At 33.6% G+C, this 27,806-nt stretch overlaps 4 protein-coding genes across 8 annotated transcripts in view; 1 reads left to right on the top strand and 3 right to left on the bottom strand.

Annotated features, from left to right (window-relative positions):
- LOC140056735 (uncharacterized) overlaps nucleotides 1-11,156 on the bottom strand; it is a 43,186-nt gene extending 32,030 nt beyond the window's left edge. The window contains exon 1 of the mRNA XM_072102210.1: nucleotides 10,725-11,156. Within this exon, the coding sequence (XP_071958311.1) occupies nucleotides 10,725-10,791 (67 nt within the window). The 5' untranslated portion in view covers nucleotides 10,792-11,156. The remainder of the gene's footprint in view (nucleotides 1-10,724) is intronic.
- Nucleotides 11,157-11,784: 628 nt separating this feature from the next.
- On the top strand, nucleotides 11,785-14,737 carry LOC140056094 (CST complex subunit TEN1-like). Of its 3 annotated transcripts, none has more exons than XM_072101343.1 (3): nucleotides 11,785-11,930; nucleotides 12,717-12,903; nucleotides 13,070-14,737. In XM_072101343.1, exons 1-3 carry the CDS (start codon nucleotides 11,833-11,835, stop codon nucleotides 13,082-13,084), a joined length of 300 nt encoding a protein of 99 aa, XP_071957444.1. In that variant the 5' UTR covers nucleotides 11,785-11,832; the 3' UTR covers nucleotides 13,085-14,737. The 3 variants fall into 3 exon arrangements, with proteins under 3 accessions (XP_071957444.1, XP_071957445.1, XP_071957443.1); XM_072101344.1 differs by having other exon boundaries at nucleotides 12,717-12,879; XM_072101342.1 differs by having other exon boundaries at nucleotides 12,717-14,737.
- Nucleotides 14,738-15,109: 372 nt separating this feature from the next.
- LOC140056093 (uncharacterized) lies at nucleotides 15,110-23,351 on the bottom strand. The gene is made up of 7 exons (XM_072101341.1): nucleotides 23,114-23,351; nucleotides 20,433-21,690; nucleotides 19,881-19,989; nucleotides 19,232-19,457; nucleotides 18,416-18,564; nucleotides 17,957-18,232; nucleotides 15,110-17,733 (listed from the first exon to the last, which is right to left on the bottom strand). The coding sequence occupies exons 1-7, from the start codon at nucleotides 23,190-23,192 to the stop codon at nucleotides 17,704-17,706; spliced, it is 2,127 nt and encodes a 708-aa protein (XP_071957442.1). The 5' UTR covers nucleotides 23,193-23,351; the 3' UTR covers nucleotides 15,110-17,703.
- A 528-nt stretch (nucleotides 23,352-23,879) lies between these two features.
- LOC140056569 (uncharacterized) lies at nucleotides 23,880-27,382 on the bottom strand. Of its 3 annotated transcripts, none has more exons than XM_072101985.1 (3): nucleotides 27,190-27,382; nucleotides 26,747-26,831; nucleotides 23,880-25,815 (listed from the first exon to the last, which is right to left on the bottom strand). In XM_072101985.1, the coding sequence occupies exons 2-3, from the start codon at nucleotides 26,820-26,822 to the stop codon at nucleotides 25,520-25,522; spliced, it is 372 nt and encodes a 123-aa protein (XP_071958086.1). In that variant the 5' UTR covers nucleotides 26,823-26,831; nucleotides 27,190-27,382; the 3' UTR covers nucleotides 23,880-25,519. The 3 variants fall into 3 exon arrangements, with proteins under 3 accessions (XP_071958086.1, XP_071958085.1, XP_071958084.1); XM_072101984.1 differs by having other exon boundaries at nucleotides 26,747-26,836; XM_072101983.1 differs by having other exon boundaries at nucleotides 26,747-26,856; nucleotides 27,190-27,378.
- Between the last annotated feature and the right edge of the window lie 424 nt (nucleotides 27,383-27,806).

Raw genomic sequence — 27,806 nt, forward strand, 5'->3', positions numbered from 1 at the left:
AAAAAAAATGTCCCTTATACATCAGTATGTTGACTTAACATCACATATGTAGTATTTTCTATTTACAGAATTGATAAAATAACAGCCAAATGTGGTGTAAACTGCGTCGCCATACCGTCGGTTTTTTTACTTAACTTAATCCCATGTTGTACTTTTATATACAGAATTTCTGTTAAAAAAATTAACATCAAAAAGTGGTGTCAACTGCGTTACCATACCGTCTGTTTTTTTACTTAACATCACATGTTGTATCTTTTATTTACATATTTTATGAAAATAAAAAGTACAACAGGTGATGTTAAGTAAAAAAAACAGACGGTATAGCGACGCGGTTGACACCACTTGTTGCTGTTTTTTTACATTTTTTTTTTTAAGTGCGTCTACTAAAAACAGAAATTTGATGAACGATTGGGAGGGTATGTAGGCCATACCGAATCAATGGCAAGCTTTCGGGACAGTTTGGCGAAAGACGGACGAAATACAGTCGATAATGAACAGAACGATGTTTGGCACATGCGCAGATTAATTTGAATAATTTACCATCGACTGTCGTCCAAAGTGATAAATAAGTGATATAATAATTGTATGTAAATGTATAAAAGTTAAAAAAGCTGTATCAATTCTAAAGGTTTAGTGAATAAGTTAAAAAAGCTAAAAAAATGTGAATTTTGCTAATGCCGGGTTTTCACTAGACGAGGACGGAATGCAAAGTAAATGATTTGACGAATCACAAGCGATGGATTTGTCACAGTATCGCTTGTCATTGGTTAACCAGCTTGCATTGCTTTTACGTCCTTACGTAACGTCCTAGCGTGGGAACCAAGCAGTATCAGTTGTACGACACGCGGCACCTCCGACAAGACGCTCGAGTTAAAAAACTGATATGACACGAACAACTAAAGGAATTCACCCAATGAAATGCTTCATCTTAAAATGGCCATGAAAAGGTTTTTTTTCAACATCTAATATATTATACAATGAAAGGCGCTAATGGAATTTATTCAATCAATAACATTAAAGTCAACCGAGAATTTGATTTATAAATAAGTATACAATCTTAGAAATGATATACGCAGCAATTGTTTTTAGACTTTGTCAGATAGAACATTATTTTTTTTGGCGAATTTTTATTTTTAAAAAGGAATATAATGAATTACCAAGAATAATAGTGACTGTATATATAGTAAATTTTTTATTTAAGTCAACAGTATGCGTTCCCCGGAGGCGAAAATGTATAATTAATGAATTGCGTAGTGAAGGTTACGTGTTTCATAGATAAACGAATAATTTTCGAAATAGATGATGAACGGAAGATTAACTACTGTGGTGGAAAGAATAATATAGTGGATTTTAGAAACAGTCATGGTAAAACATAATTACGGAACAGAAGTTCTTCAGAAGATTTCCAAAATATAATCAATCATAATCATAATGGCAATTAAGTTTGCAATCAATCAACGCCATTTTAAAAAATAAATTAAAACATAAACAATTATTTCTGATCTTGCAACCGCCATCTCTATCGCCACGATAAAGAGAGTGATCGTTAGATTTTTTTAAAGAAAAATAATAAAAATAAAAGGATTCAAGTACATCTAACTTTTGTTTTTTATTTCTAATTTGTTCAACAAACTCAAACCACAAATTAATGATGATTGAAATTTAAAAGCAAAATACTCTAACCACACTATTTCTATATAAAATTTAAGAAAATTATGAAAATATAAGCTGTTAGGCCAAATCCTAATAATATACAGTGACGAAATATTTAACACCGACTGCCCAGCAAAACGAATCTCACGTTCAACCGGACCTTTCTAAAACGGTCTCGTCGACGGTCGGTACGCAGCAAGGAAACCCCAACACTAATGACTAAGAGCAAACAACAAATATTTCTTCTGTTATCCCCTGTTATCTATCGTGAAATCCTATTCTTTTTATACTAAAATGCACTGTCCTCAAAACTACTGCTCAAAAGAGTTTTAACCACATGATAAATGGAAGTGACAGCGGCGATGTATACATTATCTGCGTATGAATTTCTGTTTCTGAATTTCTCTTCTAAATCCGGAAATCATATTTTTTTGTTTTACTTCGTGCTTTCCATACATAACACCCACCTACAGTAAGCCCCTTGCAACGTGACGGACTGCACTTCATGATACATGCAAGTCATCACGAATGCAATTGTCTAAACGGATTGATTTTACAATACACAACACAGGAGGTGCCCTCCTCCACTTCTTCACCTTTGAAAGTGAAGGACCTTATCACATCTGACTTAGAATGTGTTGTTAGTTATTTCTATCGTTAGAACCAGGCGCCTCTGTGTAACTATTAATTTGTTTCCCATGTAAGCAAATTGTAAATTCAATCCACTGAAAGAACATTAACAAGTCTAGTCATGTGACTTTGTGATTTTTTTTAGTATGTATTCCCACTGAAATCGAAATGTTTTAAATGACACATCACAATGCGAGCCTAAACGTGTCGTCATTAACAATTTTGATCCATAATGTATGGTATCTTGTTTTGCATCAGAAATTATCTAAGACGGCGAAAGGGAACTGACAAATACCATAATTGTGATCCTTGTTTGCAAACAATGAAACGCATTTGCTTTACTTGATAAATCAGTAACAAAAATTATAAAATCTTAATTTTGTTTCGATTTAAAATTCCTAGTAACGTTATAAATGTACTTTATCATAGCATACAGGTTACTCGCATGTATATATTTTGAGTGAAAATACTTTGGTAAACCTAAAGAAAGGAAACAGTTGTTTGTGTGTAGCATGCACGAACATTTTGCCATTAAATGGCAAACGATATCTGATATCAAATACCCTAAAACAAAACAATTTATGACACAAAATAGCATTACATAATTTGTTTTATTAACATTGCTCCAAGCAACAGCAATGTTTGTACAATATATAGTACACGCCTAAGGGCTGTATTAAAAACGGAACTGATATTCGGTGACGTGTTCGTGAGGTTGCTTAACGAATAAAAATGAATTGCAAATAGGTTAAAAAGAAATGCAGTTGATTCACAATACAATTCGACGAAAATTGGTCAAAACATCACAGTTAAATTAGAAAATCTAATTACGATCAATAAATTAGAATACAAAAAACGGCGATGGAACATAGTCAAAAGATGGATCATTAGTATATAGGAGAAATTTTTTTTTTTAAAGTCCGCCCCTGTCCAAAAACGAGAATTGAGAAATTAAATTTTATGAAATACACAGTATTGTCTTTAGGTGACGACAGATCAACAATTCAGTTGAAGTAGGAAGGCCAAAATGAGTACGTGTACTCTACTAACTTGCACTGGTGACGCCGAGATTTGTTTTTTTTTTATTATGTTAAAGAGTTAAAATCTTGTTAGGATTCTACAATTATACGGTAACCAAATATCCTTAAAAGAAAAAGTTACAGATAGACCGACAGAGGGCGGAAAATTTCATATTTCGTCCCTTGTGAAGATACCGATTACTCGAGATTTTAATTATTGGAATTTTGGCAACATCATGCAAAGTAATGAATAAATATATGTATACGTATTCACACGTTGCTTTAAAGATAGGAGTGAAATCGACCGGATAAGTGTTAAATAAAATTGAATATAACTTCTCGCTTCACACACAATGGGTCTATGATATTCTTTTAAACGATGGAGCGAATTTTCTTAATCAGTTATTATTGTACTAGTGTACTGACCAAAACCTATAGAATCAACCAGGTGCACCAGTTATTTTCAATTTATTTTTTCGACCGATATATAAATAGAGACGCTATAGATTGGACTGTATCATTAATCTGTTGCAGTAATTTTGAAGTCTGCACATTTCCAGTGATTGAAGAAAAACAACATGGCGCCCATGCATCATATGTTTATTTATAATGGTTACTTATTTAGCACGCGCTCTACTTTGTTTCTATTTTGACAATATTTTCTCTATTGTGGGTTTGTACGTTCTCATTTTATTTCATCATTTATGTCTATACACACATAATTCAGGGAAAGGTCGCGTGGCAAAAGGCCAGGTGGCACGGGCCTAGATTCATCTAATACCTCTAATACTATTAAAATCATTTCATATTTATATATAGTTTAATATAATAATAATTTAACCACATGTTGCACTGTAGTAGGCCACAACAACTAATGCTGTTGAACAACACCACCGACCACCCACCACCTACTCACCAAAAACATAGTCAGTACAAAACACCAAAATCAACTAGCCTATTTTTTTTTAGATACAATTATACTTAGCTGGTTCTTTCAAATTAGAAACGAGGTCGACTGATGACCTTACCTTGACAGTATTCATTTTTTGAGCAGACAAAATTAAATCAATTTAACATTTTCTTTCGTATTCATGTCTATTAATTTACATTATCAAAACCATAATCTCTACTACCTAATTGCAGGCGTCATTCAGGAATAAATCAGAGGCAGTAGAATAAATAAGACGTATCATACTATTTGATGTCGCAGAGTCCAAAGAACAAAGAAACTGTACAACCAAACTGGATAAAAACTGTCATTTATATTTAATGATAAAATGAATAAAATGCAGAGTATAAAATCACATGAACTAGATATGGGTTCGCTTGAGAGAGAGAGAGAGTGGTCACGCACGGGGAACTTCAGACTCGGAAAATTTACCTAAAGCTTGGTTCACACTAGAAACGCAACGCAAAAACGTAGTGCAACGTACTGTAATTGGTTTGACAAATCACAAGCAAAGGATTATTCGAATTCGAATTGCGTTTCTAGTGAGAACCAATCTTAAGTTAGGGTGAGTAATGAGTAAACAATGTACACGTATGGTTCTTTGAACATAAATCATCAGGAAAATTCAAGCATCGCGCCGCCGACGCAACAACCTGGAAGGGATTTTTATACGGCAGTTCAATGATGCTATAAAATATACGTTTCGCGGAAAATCCGAGATACCTGAAGGCATGTTTGTTACAACTTGTTTTTTTTTATATTTGAAATAAAGGATGATTTTTTAAAACTATTTAAATTATAGCATTTGGATACGACAAGGGTTAAAAGGTCTACCCTTAAGGTTACATTTTGCAATGACGTGCCGCAAGAACATTAGCTTGTTAAGATGGTGTTCCATTTCAGAGAATCGTGCTATATCAGATATCTCGTCCTATACGATCGCCAGTTTACGTACATTTCGTAACCTATCATTCTTATGGTTCAAGGATGTACTCAAATATTGATTTATATTGATTAAATATTGATCACTGAATACACACATTCAATTGTGTTGATTTAAGATGTTTAATTTCTGTTATATCGATCCGTATTGCTTATTGATTATCATACATTAGACGACAGTGGTACCTTGTCGCTAAGGTTAATAAAAGTAGGTCCATTGGAGTAAACATTTCGGTTTTAACGGATGCTGGAACCTTATTGCCGTGGGAAATTGATTTACAAAACATATTGTTAATCCTACACATAACGGCCTTCTTCAACTTAACTGGAGAACTTAGCATGAGAGAGAAGATCCTCTGAATACAGAAAGCAGCTGTTATAAATGACTCTAATGAGGACCACTAAAGGCCAATTTACACAGACGAGCGGTAACAGTAATGCCAAATATAGAATCTAAGTTATTCCTTATGATGAACATTGAGAAATAACGCGGATAGATACAGATTCCATGTTGGACAAGCTACGCGGTTTTCCGCTTACCGTTACCGCTGTTGATGTTATTAGACTTCGTTGTCTAATGCGGCCTTGGATCATTTTTAAAGATTAGTGTCTAAACTTAAATAAATCAGAATTATTGCATAATGAATATTTGACATGAGACATGAAATATTCGTGCATATTATTGAGTAATATTAAATTAGCTATATTTAAATAATTGCCTTGTTAATCAGCCTTTAGTAGGCCTAATAAATAACATAGTCTCGGTCCTTGGTTGGTTAAAAAAATCTGATTCCCCCTCCTCCTTGACGTATAGGCCTAGACACAGAACTAAAACGTTAATGTTTCAGTGCTATAATATTACACTGATTGCAATTTTGACCCGGCATTCTTAAACCAATCGTGGCGACAGTTATTATTTGTATTTAATGTTACCGACATTCTTTGATATCACCTGATATCGTTTATTCTGAAATTTTCAATTTACTCTGTCAATCATGTGACATTAAATCTGAAAAATAGCAATGTCAATATTTCAAGTTTTACTGCCTTTTCATTTGGTGTCTAAATTGAATAAGCCAGGCTGTAAAGAAATATCAAAATAAATACCCGTAAGCTCCTCAATCTCGTCGTTTATATGGTAATGTAATGTTGAAATTACAACGACGAAAAATTGATATGAATAAAACTATTCCCAAGCGAGAGATATAAAAATATGAAGAAGAAAAATGTAATGCATTGAATTGAACAGAAATTTGGAGCGAGTTGTATTAATTATGAAATAAAATTAATATAAATGATTGTTAATAAACAAACTAAAAATACGGTTTTTTTTCTACAACTACATGTGTGTGATATTCATGTACTAAGACAGGATCAGCTTTTAAACATGAAATATCACAATACACATATATCCAATAGGATTCGATGATAGACCTCGACAATTATAAATTATAGGTACCCAAAAATTGACGTACATGTATTACAATGTGTGTATTATAAATGCACACACGGTATACGTATAAACAAAATAACTTAGTATATAATTCACTTAAAAGCCCAAAATTGTATAAGTATAAAGAAAAAATAGTGTATAAGTATAATATAATTATCCGTCTGTAATCGACACCAGAAAATCCCCAAGGATAATGAATAATGCCCAGGAGGAGTATTTTTACCTAATTATGCCAAATCATGTTATTCGTTCCACTTGTACAGAATTTTCTCGTTTGATTGTAATTAACACAAATTGCCATCACAGTCAATGCGCCCACAACATGAAGCTTAGCTACATTAACTATGCATATTACATTGTACATATTATTTTACATTATCAATTATGATTATGAAGTTCAATGGTCATACACATTAAAATAAATCGGATAGTATATTAAAGGTACATAAGCAAAAGAAAAGTAATATTCTCCGAGTAATGTTCTCCGAAAGCCGGAAATTATCAGAGCGCGCGCGGCGTATTCAAACGTAAGAGTGGTGAGTGTGGTGTCAAATACTATTATACCGTATTTATTCAAATAAACGCCCTGCTTTGAAAAAACGCACACTCGAACAAATTCGTCCCATGAAACATCACTTGGAATAGGCCTATACAAATCTCCCTCAAATTTAATTTCATTATTTGACCACCAACACAAATTGTACAGTATACAGAGAAGATTCGTCCTGGACTTCAACGTATTGACGCAAAGTGCTGTATTGTGGTGGGAACCGACGACGCAACAGTGCTGCAATCAATCAATCAATCAATCAATGAAAGTAACATTTATTTCTCTTATAATTTCATAGTAAATAAACATTTACAGTAAATATGATTAAAATAAAAGGAGAAACATTCCAAAAAAAGCGAAGCTTGCATAAGGCAGCCCATAAACACTGAAAAAGAAAATAGAACAACACGGGAACCGGGAACCGGAAACAGGACAAAAACAGTAATGAAGTCTTTTAGTTTCAGGGTACCGAAAAATGCTAAATATAAAAACTACAATAAGTGAAAGGATGATTACACATAACTGGATAAGAGGTGTCGTTTCATTGTAAAGAAAAACTCTTCTTTGACAAAGCACTTTTTATAGGAACTGGTACGCTATCTTAGAGTTTAGGACCAGTGAACTTAATGCTATGTTTAAAAAAAGAATACGTATTTGATTTGCGCTCCGAGTTTTGTGATTATGAAAATTAAGATTGAAACTAAATAAATAATCAAAGTGCGATGGAAGGATCGAGTTTAGCCATGATCAAGAAAAACATTTTGTTGAAGATGGTTAATATCCTAAATTTTAAGAAGATATCGCAGGTTTGATTTCACGCAGGCGGCATTATTGGAAGGGCATTATCTTACGTTGCGTAGGCCTAGATTGCGTTGCGTAGGCCTAGATTGCGTTTCGTAGGCCTAGATTGCGTTACGTTGCGTCGCTAGTGGGAAACACGCTTTAAAGTCAAGATTAAAATAACTTCAATTTTTGACACGTTAACATTTCCAGTGGATTCTATAATCCCAATTGTGAGCCAGGCCTTCTTAAATCAATCATGTAAACACCCATTGTATATTAAAACTCATGCATGATGAAATTTCTCGATGGTTCATGTTACTAACTATAAGGTTACGAATGAAATAACATTCGCTATAGTCGAACAAGGGAATAATCTAAACTAATTGATACAACATAAATGACAACATGGATAGTCATGATACACATGAAACTTCACAATGATACAAATCAAAACATCATGCAATAAGCCACGAACTGGTTCTAGCATGAAATAATGTTTCTGAATAACATTCTCGGTTTGAAGAAGATTGAATTTAATGTTTGTTTAGCTTGGTTCCCACTAGAACGTAACGCAAGGACGTAAACGCAACGCAAGCGTTTTAACAAATGACAAGCGAAGTTATAGACAGTTAGCAATCACAAGCGAATAAGCCTTCGTTTGTGATTGGTCAATTCACTTGCGTTGCGTTACGTCTTTTTGTTGCCTTGCTTGTGGGAACCAAGCTTTATATAACATAATCGTCCAGTGTCAGTATATTACAACATATCATAATTGTGATCATCATAATTGTGATCATCATTATCACATTAATCTTGTTAGATGAATGTACACTAATCTGAGCTATGGAGTTGTTTTTTTCCGAAATAAAAGATGAAGAAGAAGAAGAAGATAACATGATCATTAAGATCATCGTGTTAAATTATTGCAGCATTTCATGTACCATGATAATCACGATCACATAAATTCATGTTTGCATATATTGCAGCATGACATCATAATCATCACGATCACATACTATTGTACTGTAATCATGTTAGCATGTTATAACATGATCATCAAGATCATCGTGTTAAATTATTGCAGCATGTCATATGTCATGATCATTTTGCATAATCTTGCAGGATAACATCATTATCATCACGACAACATAATAACGTTAGTATATTTCAGCATTTTGCGATCACAATACGCTACCATCATTTTTACTTTATACATTCCAGCACATTATGCTATTACTGTATATTTATTTATTAATACTTTAGTCTGTATTTTATTGATTGTTCTCCCTCGGTTGATTCACGTTTACACGTTGCTCATACTTATCGTATCTCTAACTATTAACCATCGTTATGTATCATAAGATTATTGTCACACAGCGCCTCAAGCATTTGCCATTCAAATTAAGAAACAAATTAATAGAATAATCAATACTAGAAATCAAATGGCAATGATATATGGTGACTCTGCATCCTGTTTTTAATTATCCATCTGTTTATGTTGAAATAAATGTACACTTAAAAATTAATGTTTTCAATAATGAAGTCCAATAATTTCACGTATTAATTTGTTGTTATAATAGCGCTATAACACAAAGTTAAGCGTTTCTCATTATTACATCGGTCATTTTTTTATATCAAACATACGCATGGAAACATAGTCCCATTATGCAGCTATAGCGTATATTCAGCAGTGCAATTGTGTTTGTGTACGTATTTTTTCACCTGTTGGGGCGGGGGGGGGGGGGGTAACCGAAGTAAAGTGTTTTCATTCATTGTAGAAAGAGTTGGATCCAGTTAGTATTAGTATTAGTAGTAGTTTAGTAGTAGTAGTCAAACGTTCAACACACTGTCCCACACGCCCTTATTTGACAAAAATCTGGTCAAAATTAGTTCTTTATCAATATCGTCTCGCGTGATCGAAACACACGTCCGCATGTCACGCGAATATATTATATTCGAGTGACATGCGAGTAAAATATGTATTTCACAAGGCGGGAAGTGCAAGCAACAATGTGTCATGCTTTTCACTTAAATAAGGCCAAATACATGGCTGTAGTCGCGTGCGCAAATTTGAGTTAGTGTTTACCGACCGACTGACCAACCGACGTAGTGAGCTAGAGTCGCGTTTTCACGCGACTAGAATAGACGTGATCAAATACAGTAATATTTAAAGTTTTGAAATAGAAATAGAACCATCGGGTAAGGCTAAAACGAACAAGTAGCAATATATGTAATCTAGCACTACAGCTACTAAGAAACATTCCAATTAGAGGGTGAGGTGGGACGGGGGAGGGGTGTTGTAGGAGTAGAATGGGAAGACATCTTGTGTACCGAAGTAGTCTTACATGACTGTGTTCTACCGTATAACAATTTCAGTTCACATGAAATGTTAATATTGTTTTAGATATATTGTTATCATATGATATTTTTAAAAAAATGTTTAAATATCTAAAAGTGTACTTTATGGTTTCTTGGAATTGTCAGCCTTGTTAATTAGAATCGTACGTAACACATTTTCAATACCGAATAAATAAACTAAAAACATTTACAGGTACAAACATGTTACGTAAATTAATGTTCAGCCTAATCATCTGAAAATCATCTGAAATTGGTGTGAAAGACACGGTTTGCCCCGCAGTGCACATTTACACGACTCGTCGGCACCGTTCACTTCAAATAAATTTTGATCTCGCCAGAGGCAAAATTCAAGTTTGTTTTTCTTTTTCAAGTATAAGGATAACTTACCTATTCGACTAGTGCTGCTAAATTCAACTCCGACAATTAAGCCCACAAATAGTATCTTGACAAACATTATGTATTTTTGGTAAAATTCGAAACTGTTGTTGACAATCTTGCGTTAAGAGTCACTATAATTGCCAGTGCGCAATGCATACGATTTGTGAAATCGAAAAGCAACCGGGCGTAACGCGGTTTGACACTCGTGGATGGGCTGAACAAATTCCGCTAGATGTTTCCGTATTATTCCGTATTCTTCCTAACGTTGAATAAGAACTGCCAGAGAAGCTATAAAATTAATGAATAATATACTATCGAGTATACATTTCGTCACATCACCATCACGGGCAATGAGTCGTATACAAAGATGGGTGTTTCGTTAAATGAAGAGATATCAACTGTACAATGCAAGAAGGACCGGTTTTTTATTCTGCTCGTCTACACAATAGCATACATACCGTTACTTATTAGAATACCGTCTGCATTATACCAGCTTTATATTCTCGAAGGCCTACTCGTCATAACTTATTGTAAACTGATTGTTTACTAAATTACAGTATGTTGAAATGTGTTGTTTTTTTAATTAGGAATTCTTTACTGTTAATAAAACAAATATTTATATATTATCGTTTGACAACTTTAAGCTAAAGCATTTTTTAAAACAAGACTGGTTAATAAAACTCTCTCATTAACTCTTTATCAGCAATCCTCCTAGGGGAGAAATGGTTTGAATATTGCATACTTTGGAATTATCTAGAATCAATAGGTGTTTTTTATAGCAATGATTAATACTTCTCTATCAAATGTATACTTTTCACCCCAACCGCTTTATCTTTCTAAGTTTATAATACGACCGTGTAAAATAACGTCCTCTAGATGCAATGTTAAGCCGGTAACCCATATATTTGTTGTACAGACGACGTACGGTAATTACGTGTTGAATGGAAGAGAATTCCCCCAATTTGTCAATCGGATTAAAGTGCCCCTGGGAATCAACAACTGCTTTTCATCCAGGGACTTAACATGATGTTGACGTTGAGGGGGGAATTTATTATTGAAAAAAAATCAGTGCAGCAGCAGCCGCCGCGGTAAAATTTGATTATTTTTATGAAAAACTATGTCATCTTTTGCAAGTTTACCTCCGCCTGGTTGTATTAAAACTGTTAAAGAAATCTGCAATGAAAGAGTTCCTAAAACGGCAAAAGTTATAGGAAGGTTAGGTTTAGCCCCAGTGGTGTCTTGTCTTGTAGGCCTAGCTAGCCAAGAAGCTAGTAGTAGTAGGCCTAGGCCTAGGCCTAGCTAGTACTAAAAAGTATAAAGGCCTACCTAGTAGGCCTAGGCACTGTGATGTGTGTGTACTACACTGGCAAGCCAGCAGTACAGTAGCTTGCATGCCTAGCTAGTAGTAGGTCTAGGCCCAGACCAGACATAGCCTAGTCTAGTATGGTTCCCTTTCTGGAAAAAATTGTTCATTTGTGTTGTAACAACTTGACAAGTCGACATAAATATAAATATTATATTGACATACCATGTCGTCATATGGGTATCAATTGCTTTGATTGTTCATTAGACATTATTAAATATTCAACACGCTTAGTACTCTACGCTGTGGTAGTACTGAGTGGATGGCACGTAGACGCTTCCATACTTAAATAACCTATGTTGTACATAGCCTAAAATGTTTGCAAATTGCACCAGATTCCCAGTGCTGTATCTCCACATACTATCTATTTCGGAAGTATCATGTAAGGGTGGGTTACGGGTTAGGTTACTCTAAATACCATGTGATAACACATGTGATGTTGTATTACTAAATATTCCTATGAAACTTCGGAAATAGATACAGTACCGAGAATCGTCTGCAAATTGATGGCTGTAATGTAACATCAACAGTAAGATCAAAGTTGAGCTCATGTGTCCTATAGCTTGATTTGCATACAGACACATCATGTGGGAATCTACAACCATAATTGATTTAACTTCACATTTTAATTTTTTTAGATTAATAGAAAGAGATATCAAGTTGGAGAAAGGAGTCCTATCCAGTAGAGATAAACGACACAGTTTAACGATCAATACAAGACTTATAGAACCATTTCAAGCCAAGATAAATTGTCTCTATCAAGTTATTGGTGAGGTGGATGTAAGCCGGGATCAACAAGAGGTGATAATGACTGTGCGAACAGCAGTATGTGTCGAAGGAACCGATTTGATTGCGTATGAAAAAGCTTTACAGTTTCAACGCGAGTATTTGTACACTAGATAGAAATGAATAATTAAATCGGTTTTAGAATAATAAATAGGAAAAAGATAGCAAAGTTATAGATTGCATTTTTACTTTCTTAATTTTCCAGATGGAAGATTTTTAAGCGCAATTAATTTATCTATATGATTACAAAGGTGATTGGCAAGTTGAGAAGTGGTTCAACTAGTTCACCTCATAAAGGCTTTTCAAGTATTTGTACAAAACAACGTGTGTAAAAATAGTTTTGTTGTTGAATATGCAAATGTGTTGAGCAAAAATTGGTTTGGGGACAAAAAATGTAACAACTTGAATTGTAATTTAAAGAACACAAAGTCAACCAGAAGGTCATTGTCAATCCAGGAGTAAAATAAAATAATTATTTGTGTTCATTTTTTTCAGAAGTGAATAGGTTTTATGTTATTAATATGGTTTCTTTGTTGGTACATTCAATAAGTTTCAACTAAAGGACACTGCAAGTATGTAAAAGTTATATATATATATTGTGTACACTGAAATTGAAAGTAGTGCTGCATCAAACATGCAGTTAAAACAACGGTCATTGCATTGCAATTGGACAATTAAAGTCTAGACCCCTTAAGCTGTCGAAATTAATCATGACATACATTTTTTAATTACATACTTGTCAAATATTATATTTTGCAACGTCGTCAAGGTCAATGACTCAGTTTATTGTTATTAATAACATTATTTCTGATACTTCAGCTTGAAGTAGTGTTACAAGGTCAACAAAGGTGAATTTGATTTAGGTGGGAGAAAAAAGAAAATGTAATTATGACAGAAAAGAATAAGTGCGCAGATACTGAGCGAAATTCTTGGAAAAATGCAGGACATGATGGAGTGCTCTTTAATATTTTGACCCACATTAAAGATACAACTCAAGATTTCAATAAGCTTTTGTGATGTCACCATTACATCTTGTTCCTAAAATCAACCGGCATAGTACAGTACGGTACCTATACAGTACGGTACCTATACAGTACGGTACCTATACAGTACGGTACCTATACAGTACGGTACCTATACAGTACGGTACCTATACAGTACGGTACCTATACAGTACGGTGCCTATACAGTACGGTGCCTATACAGTACGGTGCCTATACAGTACGGTGCCTATACAGTACGGTGCCTATACAGTACAGTGCCTATACAGTACAGTACCTATACAGTACAGTACCTATACAGTACAGTACCTATACAGTACAGTACCTATACAGTACAGTACCTATACAGTACAGTACCTATACAGTACAGTACAGTACCTATACAGTACGGTGCCTATACAGTACGGTGCCTATACAGTACAGTGCCTATACAGTACAGTATCTATACAGTACAGTACCTATACAGTACAGTACCTATACAGTACAGTGCCTATACAGTACAGTGCCTATACAGTACAGTACCTATACAGTACAGTGCCTATACAGTACAGTGCCTATACAGTACAGTACCTATACAGTACAGTACCTATACAGTACAGTGCCTATACAGTACAGTGCCTATACAGTACAGTACCTATAAAAACATTCAGGACCGTAAAATACAGTAACTTGGAAACTGAGGGAGTTATCATGAAACAAACTTACATAAAAAGCAAGTAATATTTGGAATATTTTGCAAACATTTTGCCAAGTATGAGTTTAATGTCTGAATGTGCTGTTGAAAAATAGCCATTACTATTATAACTATGTAGAGGTTCTAGATGGCGATTTGACTTAATAATCAGTAAAAGGATAAATATGTTGATACTTATGGCGTTTCATGTGTATAATATACTTCCAGCTGTTAGTAGTTTCCAGACAAAAATCGAAAGTGACTGGTGGACTATAACAACACAAAGAAGATAAGTTTGGGCAGGTTTGTATTAAAACATTATTGTTGGTTTAATGCTTATAATCTGAAAGTAATTGCATTATTTCATTCAATTTTCGTTTTGAATTTATTTTTATCAATCATAAATAAATCCGAAGACAATACAACTATAAAAATAAAACTTTCCATTTCACAATCAAACAACAGAAATTCTACAGTTTCAGAAAGTGCTTTCAATTTACCCATAATGCAATGCAACTACCTTTTCATGTATTGGGAAATAAATGAATTAAGAATAACTACCAACAATAACTATGTTTCTAAACCCAATTTATTCATTTTAATAATATAGCAGATTTTACCATTTCATGGCTTTGTACAGAAGCACAGTACTAACACAATAATCAAACTACTGCAAATAGGCCTACTGAAGATTGTCTTCTCATCAATAATTGCTTTAAAATCTAGCAAATAATTATGCACTTTAATTGTCCACGCTTGTATACAAATATAATATTCCTAAAACTACTGCTATTTGTTGTCGCCTAAATATAAATATTTTACTTATCTAATTAAACACATTACACCAAATCCTATAAAATACACAATCACTGTATCATTAAATTAATGATTTGTCATTTCTACAGTAATTTTGCAGGTGGTAAAAAAACTACAATTTTCATTAAAGCATCTTTTAAACAGATTATTTAGTAAACCATTTGGGGCTTAACTTTCATTTAAATAGATTGGTAACACGCCATAGAATAATTGGTATCCAAACTATCGTATGGACGATGTCAAGGATGATAAAACAAGTAGTAAAAAATCAACATTTTAAATATACAATTTAAAAATATAATCTTATTTTAAAACCAATTCAAGCATTTACTTTTTTTATTTTGTATTGTATTTTACAATTTTGTTTCAAACATATAAATTCATTCACCAAAAAGTATGCTCTTCATTTACATTAGAATAAATTTGTATGTACAATATTATAAAGTAAAATAAATCTGGCGCAGAAGTTCGAGTAGAAAAGTTGTATGGATTGTGGTGAAGTATTTAAATGTATATTATTGCTTTTTTTTTTTTTAAAGTAATGTTTGTGCTATAAAAACTTAAAGCTGAAAGAAATATACAATGTATTTATTAAACTGGTTATTTGTTAAACCAGTTATTTGTTAAACCAGTTAATTTGTTAAACCGGTTATTTGTTAAACCAGTTATTTGTTAAACCATTTTTTTTTTAGACCGTTTTTTTTTCATGAATATTTGAAAATGAAACCAAAAAGTTAAGTAACTATGTTGGGACTTTAATGGGAGTTTTATCAAATGGGTATCATTAAAACCTTTCAGCGCAAATGATTACTGCAAGTATCAAATGGTTAGTGTAGTCAGTTCAGCACACGTGAAAGTGTATTATCATTTTCGAATTTAGTCACCTCTTCATAATCCCTTTTTCCTTATTTTGTGTAATCTTATAACCGCAGATTTTAGCCTGACCACCTAAACGGAATGAAAATATGTATAAAAAAATGTTGATAATTTACTTAATTTTAACTTATGTGGGCCTACATAAAGTACAGTTATGCCAGATTGGAGCAAACATTTGACCAACTACTATTAAGAACAATTCAAAATTTGAATTTTTATTTTGTAAAATTATTTTAAAAATTCAACTACTCTATAATACGGTATGGAATGATGGCCATGTTCTATACCCTATTAAGGTATATTTATCACATGACCTCATGACCTCTCTGTTTGTCGATACCTTAGATTGTGCGCTACACTACAAAGTTTATAATTTAAAATAAGTTACATTTCAGCGGATTATCAATCTACTGAATCAAAATGTATATATTTACAGAAATCATTCTCGGCTTCTGAGCTCTTACTTAATCAAGAGACTTATAGTCCTTGGTTTAATACTTCAATATTTATTTTATGAACGCAATACATCAAAATGTATTATATGTGCTAATATTTCAAGTCACTCGCATAAAATATATTTCAAATAAGTATAGGAATGTAACAATTGGAATAAAAATACAGTAACATTCCTTATAATTTATGCTATAAAACTGTAATATCAATGAAATGGTTTGCTTGTGTGATTCAGTTTAAATTATCTTATAATTAACAGCAATGGTTTATAGCCAATGACAAAACATTAGGCAAATTTCCTAAATTATGTGAATTAATTCACTATCACATCCTTCATAAAAAGTGGCAATCCTTAAACATACACATACACAAGATGACCATAACATAAACAATGTCTTGCACAAGTCTTGTCAGTTGAGTAGTTTTGTGGTTTTTTTTTATGACATCTGACATGATTTTAACCCAGGATTTTGTGAATGTTACATCAGGGGTCTTCTTAACCTCACATCTTGATCATAAAGGAAAGAGTTTTTTCCAGTAATGCTTTACTTCTAGCATGTCCTAAACATGCGTCAGGAACTAAGGCATTATATGTAAAACTGTGTCCGGTCTTCATGATTGGCCAAGGTGTCAATACAGTGGCGGCAGTGCAAGCCGCATCAATAAAACCAGCAGAGGTTCAACGCTCTCCTTGATCATAGTTCTAGTAGTAGAACAAGTCTCTTCAGATAAAAACTTAAAACTAGTCCAGTGTCTTGTTATGTGTGAACACAGTGCATCTACTGGAAGAGTAGGGTTCATCTCAGTTATTCAGTGTCATGGGTTCATAGAAGACCTAATCTGAATTTGCTCAAATTGAGAATGAATATTACCAAGCACAAACAAACGCTCAGCCCGTAGAAGTTGTTTCATGGTGAAAAAAAGCAGGTTTAGAAAAATTCAAATTGTCCAATCAAGTTAACAGCGGGACTATTTACAGATATGTCGCGGTATTGACTGGTAAAAAAATATTTGTTTTCTTTAAGATCTTCCAGCCAAAATGTTTCTCACCTTAAAAAAAAATATATGAAAGAAATATGTTATATGAAAAGTATAATTTTGTTTAATATACATCGCCACAAAATCATTGTATCAGGCTAAACAAAGTCTGCTTAAAGATGTAATGTCCCCCAAAAACACGACAACTGAAGATTAATTAAAAAAAGACTGAATAGGCCATCTCACAGTTTTAATAATGTTAATCACTTAACCTATGACATTAAACATGACTTACAAGTAAATGATTTCGTGGATTTAGCCCAATAGCCTTTTCCTTCTCAACATTCTCCTTGCTGACATCAGCGCCATTTCTCATCAGTCGTCGAACAATTTCCACAATCAAGGCCTCATCAGTTTTGAGACCAACAGCAAGATGAAGGGGCGTGCATTGGCTAAACGTTCCCTTATTCACGCACTCCGACGTTTGGTCGTGTTCTAAAATAAGGTCGATGAGGTCAAGTTTGAGATTCTCTACTGCATAGTGGAGTGGAGTTTTGCCACTTTTGCCATCCTATTAACATAAAAAAACAAGTAAATTAATTACGGTAATACATGTACAGATAATTTTAATATTTTTTGTTGTAAGTTCATAGGCCTACCCATAAATAATTTAGTACACATAATACAATATATGCAAGGCCTTAGGTTTACAAAAAGTACTAGTTTTATGGTTTATGTTGACCTCTGACCTTACCTGTCCTGTGGTTGACGCATTCATAAAGAAGAGCAGCTCAACTAATTCTTTATTCCAAACCTGCACCTGAGATGCACACTGAGAATCTGCTGTGAACACCGTCTCTGTTTTCCCATGATGCTCAATAGCATAGTGGAGTGCTGTTTTTCCTAAAATATTCAACATTCATAATAACCAAAATGAGAAATCACACTTTTGTAGTATTTTGTTTCTAGCTTCTTAGAGGGCAGTATAATACATTGTAACATACATAATGAATTTACACTATCGTCTAATCCAATGGAATGTTTCCTGTACTTTCAACATCTAGTTAACTATCAATTAATTCTAAATTTTTCTCTATATTGTACAGTGGCCCATTTCAAAACTATAAGGGCGTGTGACGCAGTGTGTTGGTCATTTGACTACTGATCGTGAGATCTAGGTTCAAATCCAACTCTTGCTGCATTGCTTGTATCCTTAGGCAAGACACTTTACTTGTGTTTTCCTCTCTCCACCCAGGTGTATAAATGGGTACCCAGTTAGATCAATGTATGTTTCCATATGTGTTTGAAAAAAAAAATGACTGGGGTAAAGTAATAATGTTCAGTGCTTAGCGGTTTCACAACATTAGGCGCTAAATAAATCCAGGATATTATTATTAATCCTTCAAGATTAGACCTTTAATTTTAACATTCATTATCTTATATAATATACATAATACAGGACCTAGCATAACAGTCCTAATCTTTCCAGGAAAGCCAGTGTGGACTTCACAGAAAAGTAACATTGTAGAGTAATTTGTCATCAAATAGTGAACATGAAATGTCTTAATACCTTCATAATCTTTAAGATCAACATTAAACTCTTGTAACAGGTGCTGGTGTGGTGTGCTCTGTAATCCATAGTAGACATTTGTAACTACTTCTGTAAATCCTTTCATTGCAGCATAGTGTAATGGTGTAGAGCCGGAATTGTCCTTGATAGACGGATCAGCTCCAAGTTGGATAAGATCTCTTACCAAAAATGGCATGTTTACAACTGTTGCTAAAAACACTGGTGTCTGTTGAAAAGAATAAGTGATACATTTAATCATGGACCTAATAATGGTACTGGTACTGGTACTGGTTCAAATAACCGTCTCACAGTGACATCTGGTAGCCATTGACTTAAAGTTGGCATTTGGATGTGTTACTTTTAAATGTACAGTATGAGAGTGACTACTACCAAATTACACAGTCACAAAACAACTTATAAAACAGTTCATATATACAGTTAAAACATTGCTGGGAATTATAAATTTCTGTTGAAGCAGGCTCCAATGAAGTTGCATCTGCACTGTACTCTCAAATGTTCTTGGAAAATGAACATCTTTCAATTAACATGATGAATTCCAGAGGTTTGGGTTTGTTCATTTAAAGAGAATGGTAGAGAATGTGTAATTTACAGTAGCGGAATCAAAGATCTAAAAACCCATTATCGTTACCTGTCCTAATTTGTTTTGGATGTCAAGTGCACCTTTTACTTTTGACAATTTCTTAGCAATAGCAACAGCGAGGTCACCTCTTCCTTGTGTTACAACAACATGCAAGCATCTAAAATAAAGACAATACAAATAATCAACAATATCATAAACTAACGGTACAGTTATACTTATCTTAAAGTTAAGAGATTTAGTTTTTGTGTCATCATCATATTACTACTAATACTGTACTCTGCAAGATTTGGTATATATTTGTTAAGATTTTGTAGAATGTAAGAGAAGACACAAGAAAGCAAAAGTGGAAATTATCGTGCCTTGTGAAGAAGGTTAAAGGAGAAGAACATCATCTTTATTAATACAATCAAACACACAACACTTAATATGAAAATGTGTTAGGTCAGAAACATTTGATATTTGAAAAAAAAAAAGAATTATTTTTTTTTTTATCAGGAATACTGGAGCGACGAGTTACTAGATTATGTATTAAACATGGCAAAAATTGTTGAAGACCATTAAAATTGCTTTATGGATCAGAAATTTCAGTCAAGAACTTACGTGTCTTTATCCTCTGCATCTTGTTCCATCAAACATTCAATGCTCAGTCGGTTCACCTCTTGTTCCCAATCCATAATAGCGGACACATTAGAAGCGTCAGTGTGTGGCGACATTTGGGGAGGAGACACAGGCATAGTATCATCCGTGTAACACGATGAAGACACAGACTGTGGAGAATTGACAGCATAACTCTTAGGTGGTTCGACTGATGGCGGTGGCGTGTCTGGGAAATTATCAAACACCGGATTGATTGGAGTGTAAGGACTTCCATGTGAACTTGAAGGAGATAAATATGGCGGTGACTGAGAATTATCCTGTTTTAAGTATTTAACAATTTCATTGATTGCTTCAGACTTGTGTTCGGGGCTTCTGTTGTATCCGTGGCATGGGCTAAAATGGCTAGCTAATGGGCTAGGGGGTTCCTCTTTAACGGTCACAGAATTTCCATTAGGCAAAGAAAATGTTGCCTGAGGTGAAAACTGTGGTGGGAAATCTTCAGGCCAATTTGTTTCCTCAAATGGTCTAGTAGGGTACATCATGTTGCTCTGGATTTGTTGCTGATTATGCAGCATCCCTGGTTGGTTAAACCTCTGTATCATGTCGGTCTGTGATGGTTGTTTCAGGTTTGATCCTGGTGGAAGAATTACTCCACCAGGAACATGTATGCGTTTTGGTCTTGGTCCTTCAGTTCTTGTAAACATAGCTGGCATCTGAATCTGGTCTGGTGAACAGTACAAATTATGTTGTTGAAATTGAGGGTAAGAAGGAGTCCCCTGATGGTCTCGTTTTTGTTCAAGTCCTCTTGAAACCAAGACAAGGTTTCTTTCCATATTTTTTGCCAAACTATTGACATCTTCATTTTCTTTCAGTTTTCCTCCAAGAACCTGTTTTGTTTGAAAGTTATCATCTTTCTCTTGCTTGATGGTGGTTTTTGATTCATTTTTTGGCTTGCTGGTACTTGCATCCAGATGAAGTTGGACAAAACTTTCTGGCGTTGAAGGATCATCTCCAACAGATTCAGCTCGGCGCCGAAATTTCTCTACAAGATTTTGTTCAATGGATTGCTCCAATTTATCATTCAATTTCTCGACCTTGCTTTCTTGATTGGTTTCTTTTGGTTTAGTATCATTAACCTTCATATTTGGTTTTTTAGTTGATGATATTGGTGATCCGCTGTCACTGTCTAGAGAATTATAACCAGGATCCAAGTCAGAAACAGCTTGGAGTTTCAATCCTTTTGTCTTTTGTGTTTTCTCTTCTGAAATAAGTAAAAAGTATGTTTAGTCTTGCAAATATGATGGTGAATTAATTTTGACTTCTATTTTTTTTTTCAATTGTATTTATACTTACAGTACGTACGTAATAGACAAAGACACCATTACAATATAATTTATTGAGATTTTAATTTAAGTCTTTGAGGCTTAGAGAGTGGAGTGGAAGAGTTTATAACCCTGACACTATTGCTGGTCAGAATTGAATCCTAGACGTTGAAATGCAAGCACTAAGCTACATCTTCATTACAGTTATCAATACCTGATATCCTTTGTAGAAAGTACAAGAACAATAATTACTTTTAAATATAAAAACTATTTTATCTATAAATACATCTACAGTACTGTATATAATTTGATGGCATGAGTAATATACATTACCAAACATAATATTATAATCTTTTTATGATAAGATAAGAAGTCTACTGTACCCTGTAGGTCTATCTGAAACATCATTGAACTAGTTAACAATCAGACCAAAAGCTAAACTTATAGGTTATACTGCTATTTTGAAATGTTCTAAAAATAAACTAATCAGTAATCTACACATGAATGACGATTATCACATTAGTTAGACAACAGGTGAAATGAAACTATAATTACAAACAATTGTTAATGTTTGTAGTATGATGTTAGGGAAGGAATTTAAAATTTTGTATATTTTGCAATGAATTGAAATTGTCTTTTATATCCTGGTTCATGACCTTTGTGCTTACTCAACCTTACTATGATGAATACTTTAACAAAAATAATAAAAATAATATATTTAAAGTTTTGTTTTAAACAGGAAATTAAAATAATGAATTACTGGTGAGTGGGAAGTTCTAAAAATATCACTGGTGAAGAACAATAGACCTACTTTATTGTTATACAGTACAATAGAGTTGTATAAACTGCCTTGCAATTTATTCTATAAAATAATGCTAACATATGTATTTTGTAAATGCACAAGATGGTTTTAATTTATGTAGAAAATTATTAATGCTAATTATACTGCTTTTTAAATAAAATATCACATTTCAGTATCTAATGTAAGTTTATATATATATATATATATATATATATATATATATATTGCATTATACACAGACAATCATTTATTTACCAATCGCTGTTCTATCATGGAGGTTTACCTTATATGAAACTGTATTAGGCCTAATCTGAATATTATTTTTATGCTTGGTGGTTGTGTGCTTTGTTTTAAGTTCATACGCCTACAGAATTAAAACTCATAACTAAGGCTAGTACAATCTGGCACGTGCAAACTAGTGTTAACACAGGTAAAAAAATTAATGGTTTTCGTAGCAAAAGATACAACATACGTAGGCCTATGATATGATGGCTAGCTACTATATCTGTTGGCCTAATAATACCCCTAGGATAGGCATGGCTAGCAAGGCAAATACTCACGTCCGCTAATAATTTTTTGCTTAGAAACTTCCGCCTTCACAGCCACATTCAACGTCGAATTCTCATCTGAAGATCTCATAATTTACGCTAATTTCTCACTGAATTTATACTTTGATATGTACTTTACGTTTTAAACTTGTTAAATATATTATAAAATGTTTAAATTTAGAACTAAAACGTGGTCTTTAAAGCGAATTTAGTCCAACGTCAATACTCTCCTCGCGTCGCTACACTGTTTGGTGGTTTGACCTTCTTGATTGCTTTGGTAGAACAACCTGGAAAATTTAGGGGAATTCCCTTTTTGTTAAGTATGACATCATAGCTATTTCGTCGTCATTGTTTGTAGCAGCGGCTAAAACGGGGAATATTATCGAAATACTAACCAGAACGAAACTGTTTTAATAAATAGATAAACTCAGTTAGTAGATAACAAATTCACAATTAAAGAAACAGGTATAAGGAAGTAGGCCTAGTTATTATTCGATGTTAAGGCTGCGTGAGGCCTTTGATGAAGTCCAATTGCGCAACGGTGTTTATGACGTCGTTGGAAATTGAATTGATGAACCAATATAGTGATTTCGTTCTCTTCTTCTGCATATATTAATTAAAGAAGACAATCCAGTGGTTTTTCACTATAGGCCTAGGCCTGGTCGCCCATGAACACAGTTGACGACTGCCGAGTTAGCCTACTACTACTAGGGCCTATTTTTTTTTTTATTTGATATTCAACAAACTAAGTGGTCTAATGGTATAGAATGTCTACTGCCTACTACTAGTAGGACTATTTTTTTTAAATTTCAGTAACAGTATAATGTAAAATTTGTCAATATCCTGTTTTCACAAATTAAATAGTGGATAAAAGATGATCAACTGAAATTACGATTGATGGGTTAACCCGGATCTACATAATGCTGTAAAAACAATGATTTCCAGTTAATTTCAAATTATCTTTTATTGATTTAATCAAGACTATTTCCTGCAACACGTCACGAGGAGATGTGTCTAAGGATAATATGCCAGCAATTGTGCTCGATTTAGACTCAAGAGTGTTTGAAACAATAAAACGGTGCTTTTGCATTCTCAAAATAAATGTAGGCCTACACGTGAATATAAACACTTAGATGGTTTTATTTACAAAACCAAATCAATTGTATATACCTATTTATAAAGGTCTGTCTGTCTATTAGAATGAATTAGTGAGACATTCACCCACATTTAGGCCTATTCCTAAATTTCTATAGAATTCGAATTTAACAGGAGAGTTTCAGAAACAAGAATGGCGACATCGAAACACACATACATAAATGAGTAATAATGTAACGTGTATAATGTAATAATTAATACGATTTATGAATATTGCCATCATTTACATCCAGGTTAGCAGCATATAGTAAAAGTCATCATCACACTGATCAGATTGATTGATTATGTTTTAATAATATCATATCATTTTCATTGGCGTGTGTCAATTAAGTACCTATAGCGGACATTTTTATTTATTTATTTATTGTGTTTTACTATTTCTATCATTTCATTCAATCACCAGAGTCAAAAATTCGGGTTTTTTTTTTTTTTTTTTTTTTTGGAATTGGAATTCCCGATAATGTTTTACGATATTCAACAAACTTAAGTGGTCTAATTGTGTAGAATGTCTGCTGCCTATATCACAGCAGAAATATTCCGGGTTCGGATCTCTTGGGGCGGTTTTTACAATTCTAGCAGATTTTATAATCTTCATCGTTTCTGTACATAAACAAATATAGACATACAATCCATGTTTGCTATAGCATTGTATATATTGTTCACACACAACAAACTATTTTCATGAGATAAAGCTGATGTGTTGCGGTCTATTGTTCACATAAATTAAACATTTGCTAATATTTTTTTTTTTTTAAATCAATATAATGACTACTGTATATTTCTGTATCCTCGTAAATGTCAGGGTACACAAACGCTCATTTCGAGTTTGTACAGTAGGCCTATGTGTTTCCTTTTCATCTCTTTATCGACCTGCTTTTCTTATTCAGTTAGAGGGAAAATGGCAACATCAACACACTGTAGTCATTTTACAAGAGTTGTGAAAACAATATAGATTATCTGATAAAAATCCTAGAAAGTAGGAAACCTTTTGCCATTTTTCTCTTAGCTGTATTCTGATAACAACGAATGAATAAAGAATATTTAGGCAAATTTCCAAGGATAACCATAAGTGAATTAATTCACTATCCTTTATAAAGGTGACAATCATATTCACAACATCATGCTCTACATAAAGTCTTATTACAAGTCTTGGGGAGTGGAGTTATAAAATGTCATTTAGAAAAAAATCTTGACATTGATAGAACTTCAAACCATAATCACCAAGGTCACAACTCCAGGATTCATTATCCACCACGGTTGTCATTATGGGAGGCTCTCTGTTAGCTTAAACTGTTCTTCAAGATAATTCGCAATGTCAACATCACCAACTGCAGACAATGTACCGATGAGCTGAGGCACCGCTTCGTCCGGACATCTCCATTTCAAAGCCCTCCACCTCCAACCTTGTAGAGTGGCAAATGTTTGGTCGACAACTTGTGAATGTGTTTGACGGATGATGTCTATGTCTCGCTGTGGTACACCTAATAATGCTGAAAGTGTTTCCCAGTCCCCTCTCATATGCTGGGCAATATACCAAAGTTGAGCATCACTACACAAACCTACAACAATTTAAATGAATGATTAATTTTCATCTATCCTACCTGATTGGTGAAATAAGCCACTTTAACTGTGTCGTGTCCCTCGCAGCACGGTTCTCAGCCAAGAAATTCTTAAGTCAAATGGCCGGTTCTCCACCCGATATTTAAATTACTTAATTATAAATTCGATAACAGATATCGGAACTTTCTTTCAGATATGTGTATAAAGAATAATACCTAATAAGTTTTAATTTTATGTAACTATCTTTTTTTCAGACGAAGATCAACTTTTTTTGTTTATTTTTCTTTTATTATTTATTACTAAAAATATATTCATTTCAAAATATTCATAAATTAACAAATAATTACAGTACATCTCTTTAAATGTTCTTAACACATTCACTTAGCGTATTAATTTCTTTAGCGTATTAATTTTCTTAAACAAGATCAAGTTGTCAAAAGTTCGATAACAGATATTGGAACATACTTTTTCTTTCAGAGATATGCGCGCGTATAAAGAAATACTTTTCTCTAATAAGTTTTTAATTTATTTATCTTTTTTCAGACGAAGATCGAGTTGTCAAATGGTTGAAGAAAAAAATTTAATTAGCACTTTAAAACTACTTCGCAAAAAGCCTTCAAAAGTAGAGATTTAATATCGCAACAGTGACAAATATCGAAAGCAGCACAATATGAACTTCAAAGATTTGAGTATGGGGCGGGGGGGGGGGGGGGGTCGAGGGAGCGGTTATAGGAAAAAGTTCTATCACATCCGAAGTCATCATCCCTATCACATAATTTAACCCCATCAAACATCAATATACATAATAATAATAATCATTCGTCTTATTTTCGCTGCATCTTATTATCATAATCGACGTCACTTTCAGATCATCATCATACTTCATTCTTAACTCCATCATTAATTTAAATAACTTTCAACAAAACTTACCAATAGGTGACCTGAGCGGTTCTGCTGAATTCAATGGATAGTACGTGGACTGATCCCCGTGTGCAGGCATGGTCATCAAAATAAGCTGTTCCGGAAAAAGTTATTAGGGCCTATAGAAACAATTCACGATTACCAAAATAACTGTTACAATACAATGAAGTAGGCTTCATCATACTAACAATTAAACAAAAAAGTAGCTGGGGGAGAGTCCAGTATCCTAAATATAAGGGGGGTGGGCCCAAGCTGCTCCCTCTTAGTATTGTGAAGACGTCGGCCAACCCGGCCTAACCGTAATCAGAGACTTCCTGTCGTAACCTTCATCAAACGGTAATCATAATGTTATCATTTAAAATTAGATGTGAGAGGGAAAGATATGTGTCACTAATAATAAGCTTAACCCATAGATTTTAAGTACCTTGTTAAAGCAGCAACCGAATACTTACGAGTTCTTTGTTTTAAGCTTCACAAAAAGTCGTATACGTAGGCTTAACTCTAAAATCACGGACGAAAAAGGGTTGAATGTTTAAACAAAACACTGCTGTATTTACTCAATATATTATGCGGCATGTTACAAAATACAGTAGTTTGAACAGTGGTTGTTGTTCATCGCGATGGTAACAGGGACTTGACCTTCGATTGTTAAAATGTTTAGATCAGAGTAGACTTTTTTTAAATGCATGATTGAATATTATTTACTCAGGAACTCATTCAAAGAAAAGTTTATCCTGACATTATTTTGAAATTGAAGTTTGTGTTTTGTAAAGGCTTGTATTATATTATTTGTATATGGTGCAAAACAATATAATCAAACTGCCTGGTATCTGGACGTTACCACTGGCATATATTGCATTCCAGAAAAAAATGGATGTTTGATTTAGTGTTTTTAAATAGATTTTTGGTTTGAGGAAATAGTGTATAAAAAACAAATTTCTGCAATTTTGTTTCCTTTAAATTAAATAGTATAATGCTGTAGAAGCAATACGTGTTTTAACGGAAGCCGTGAGGTTGCTAAAGCGGAACGAGATTGATTTGATTTATTGCCTCCAAGGAAGAAGATAAA

This window comes from Antedon mediterranea, chromosome 8 (assembly GCF_964355755.1).
Source record: "Antedon mediterranea chromosome 8, ecAntMedi1.1, whole genome shotgun sequence".
Lineage (NCBI taxonomy): Eukaryota > Metazoa > Echinodermata > Crinoidea > Comatulida > Antedonidae > Antedon > Antedon mediterranea.

What these genes read in the sequence shown, in the direction of transcription:
- LOC140056093 (XM_072101341.1), bottom strand. Translation starts at nt 23,192, where the DNA reads ATGAGATCTTCAGATGAGAATTCGACGTTGAATGTGGCTGTGAAGGCG. An exon ending in GATGCAGAGGATAAAGACAC is followed by an intron (nt 19,990 to 20,432) that starts GTAAGTTCTTGA and finishes TCTTTATTTTAG; the next exon opens with ATGCTTGCATGTTGTTGTAA. An exon ending in TCCAAAACAAATTAGGACAG is followed by an intron (nt 19,458 to 19,880) that starts GTAACGATAATG and finishes TCTTTTCAACAG; the next exon opens with ACACCAGTGTTTTTAGCAAC.
- LOC140056569 (XM_072101985.1), bottom strand. Translation starts at nt 26,822, where the DNA reads ATGACCATGCCTGCACACGGGGATCAGTCCACGTACTATCCATTGAAT. An exon ending in ACCGCTCAGGTCACCTATTG is followed by an intron (nt 25,816 to 26,746) that starts GTAAGTTTTGTT and finishes AAATTGTTGTAG; the next exon opens with GTTTGTGTAGTGATGCTCAA.
- LOC140056094 (XM_072101342.1), top strand. Translation starts at nt 11,833, where the DNA reads ATGTCATCTTTTGCAAGTTTACCTCCGCCTGGTTGTATTAAAACTGTT. An exon ending in ACGGCAAAAGTTATAGGAAG is followed by an intron (nt 11,931 to 12,716) that starts GTTAGGTTTAGC and finishes TAATTTTTTTAG; the next exon opens with ATTAATAGAAAGAGATATCA.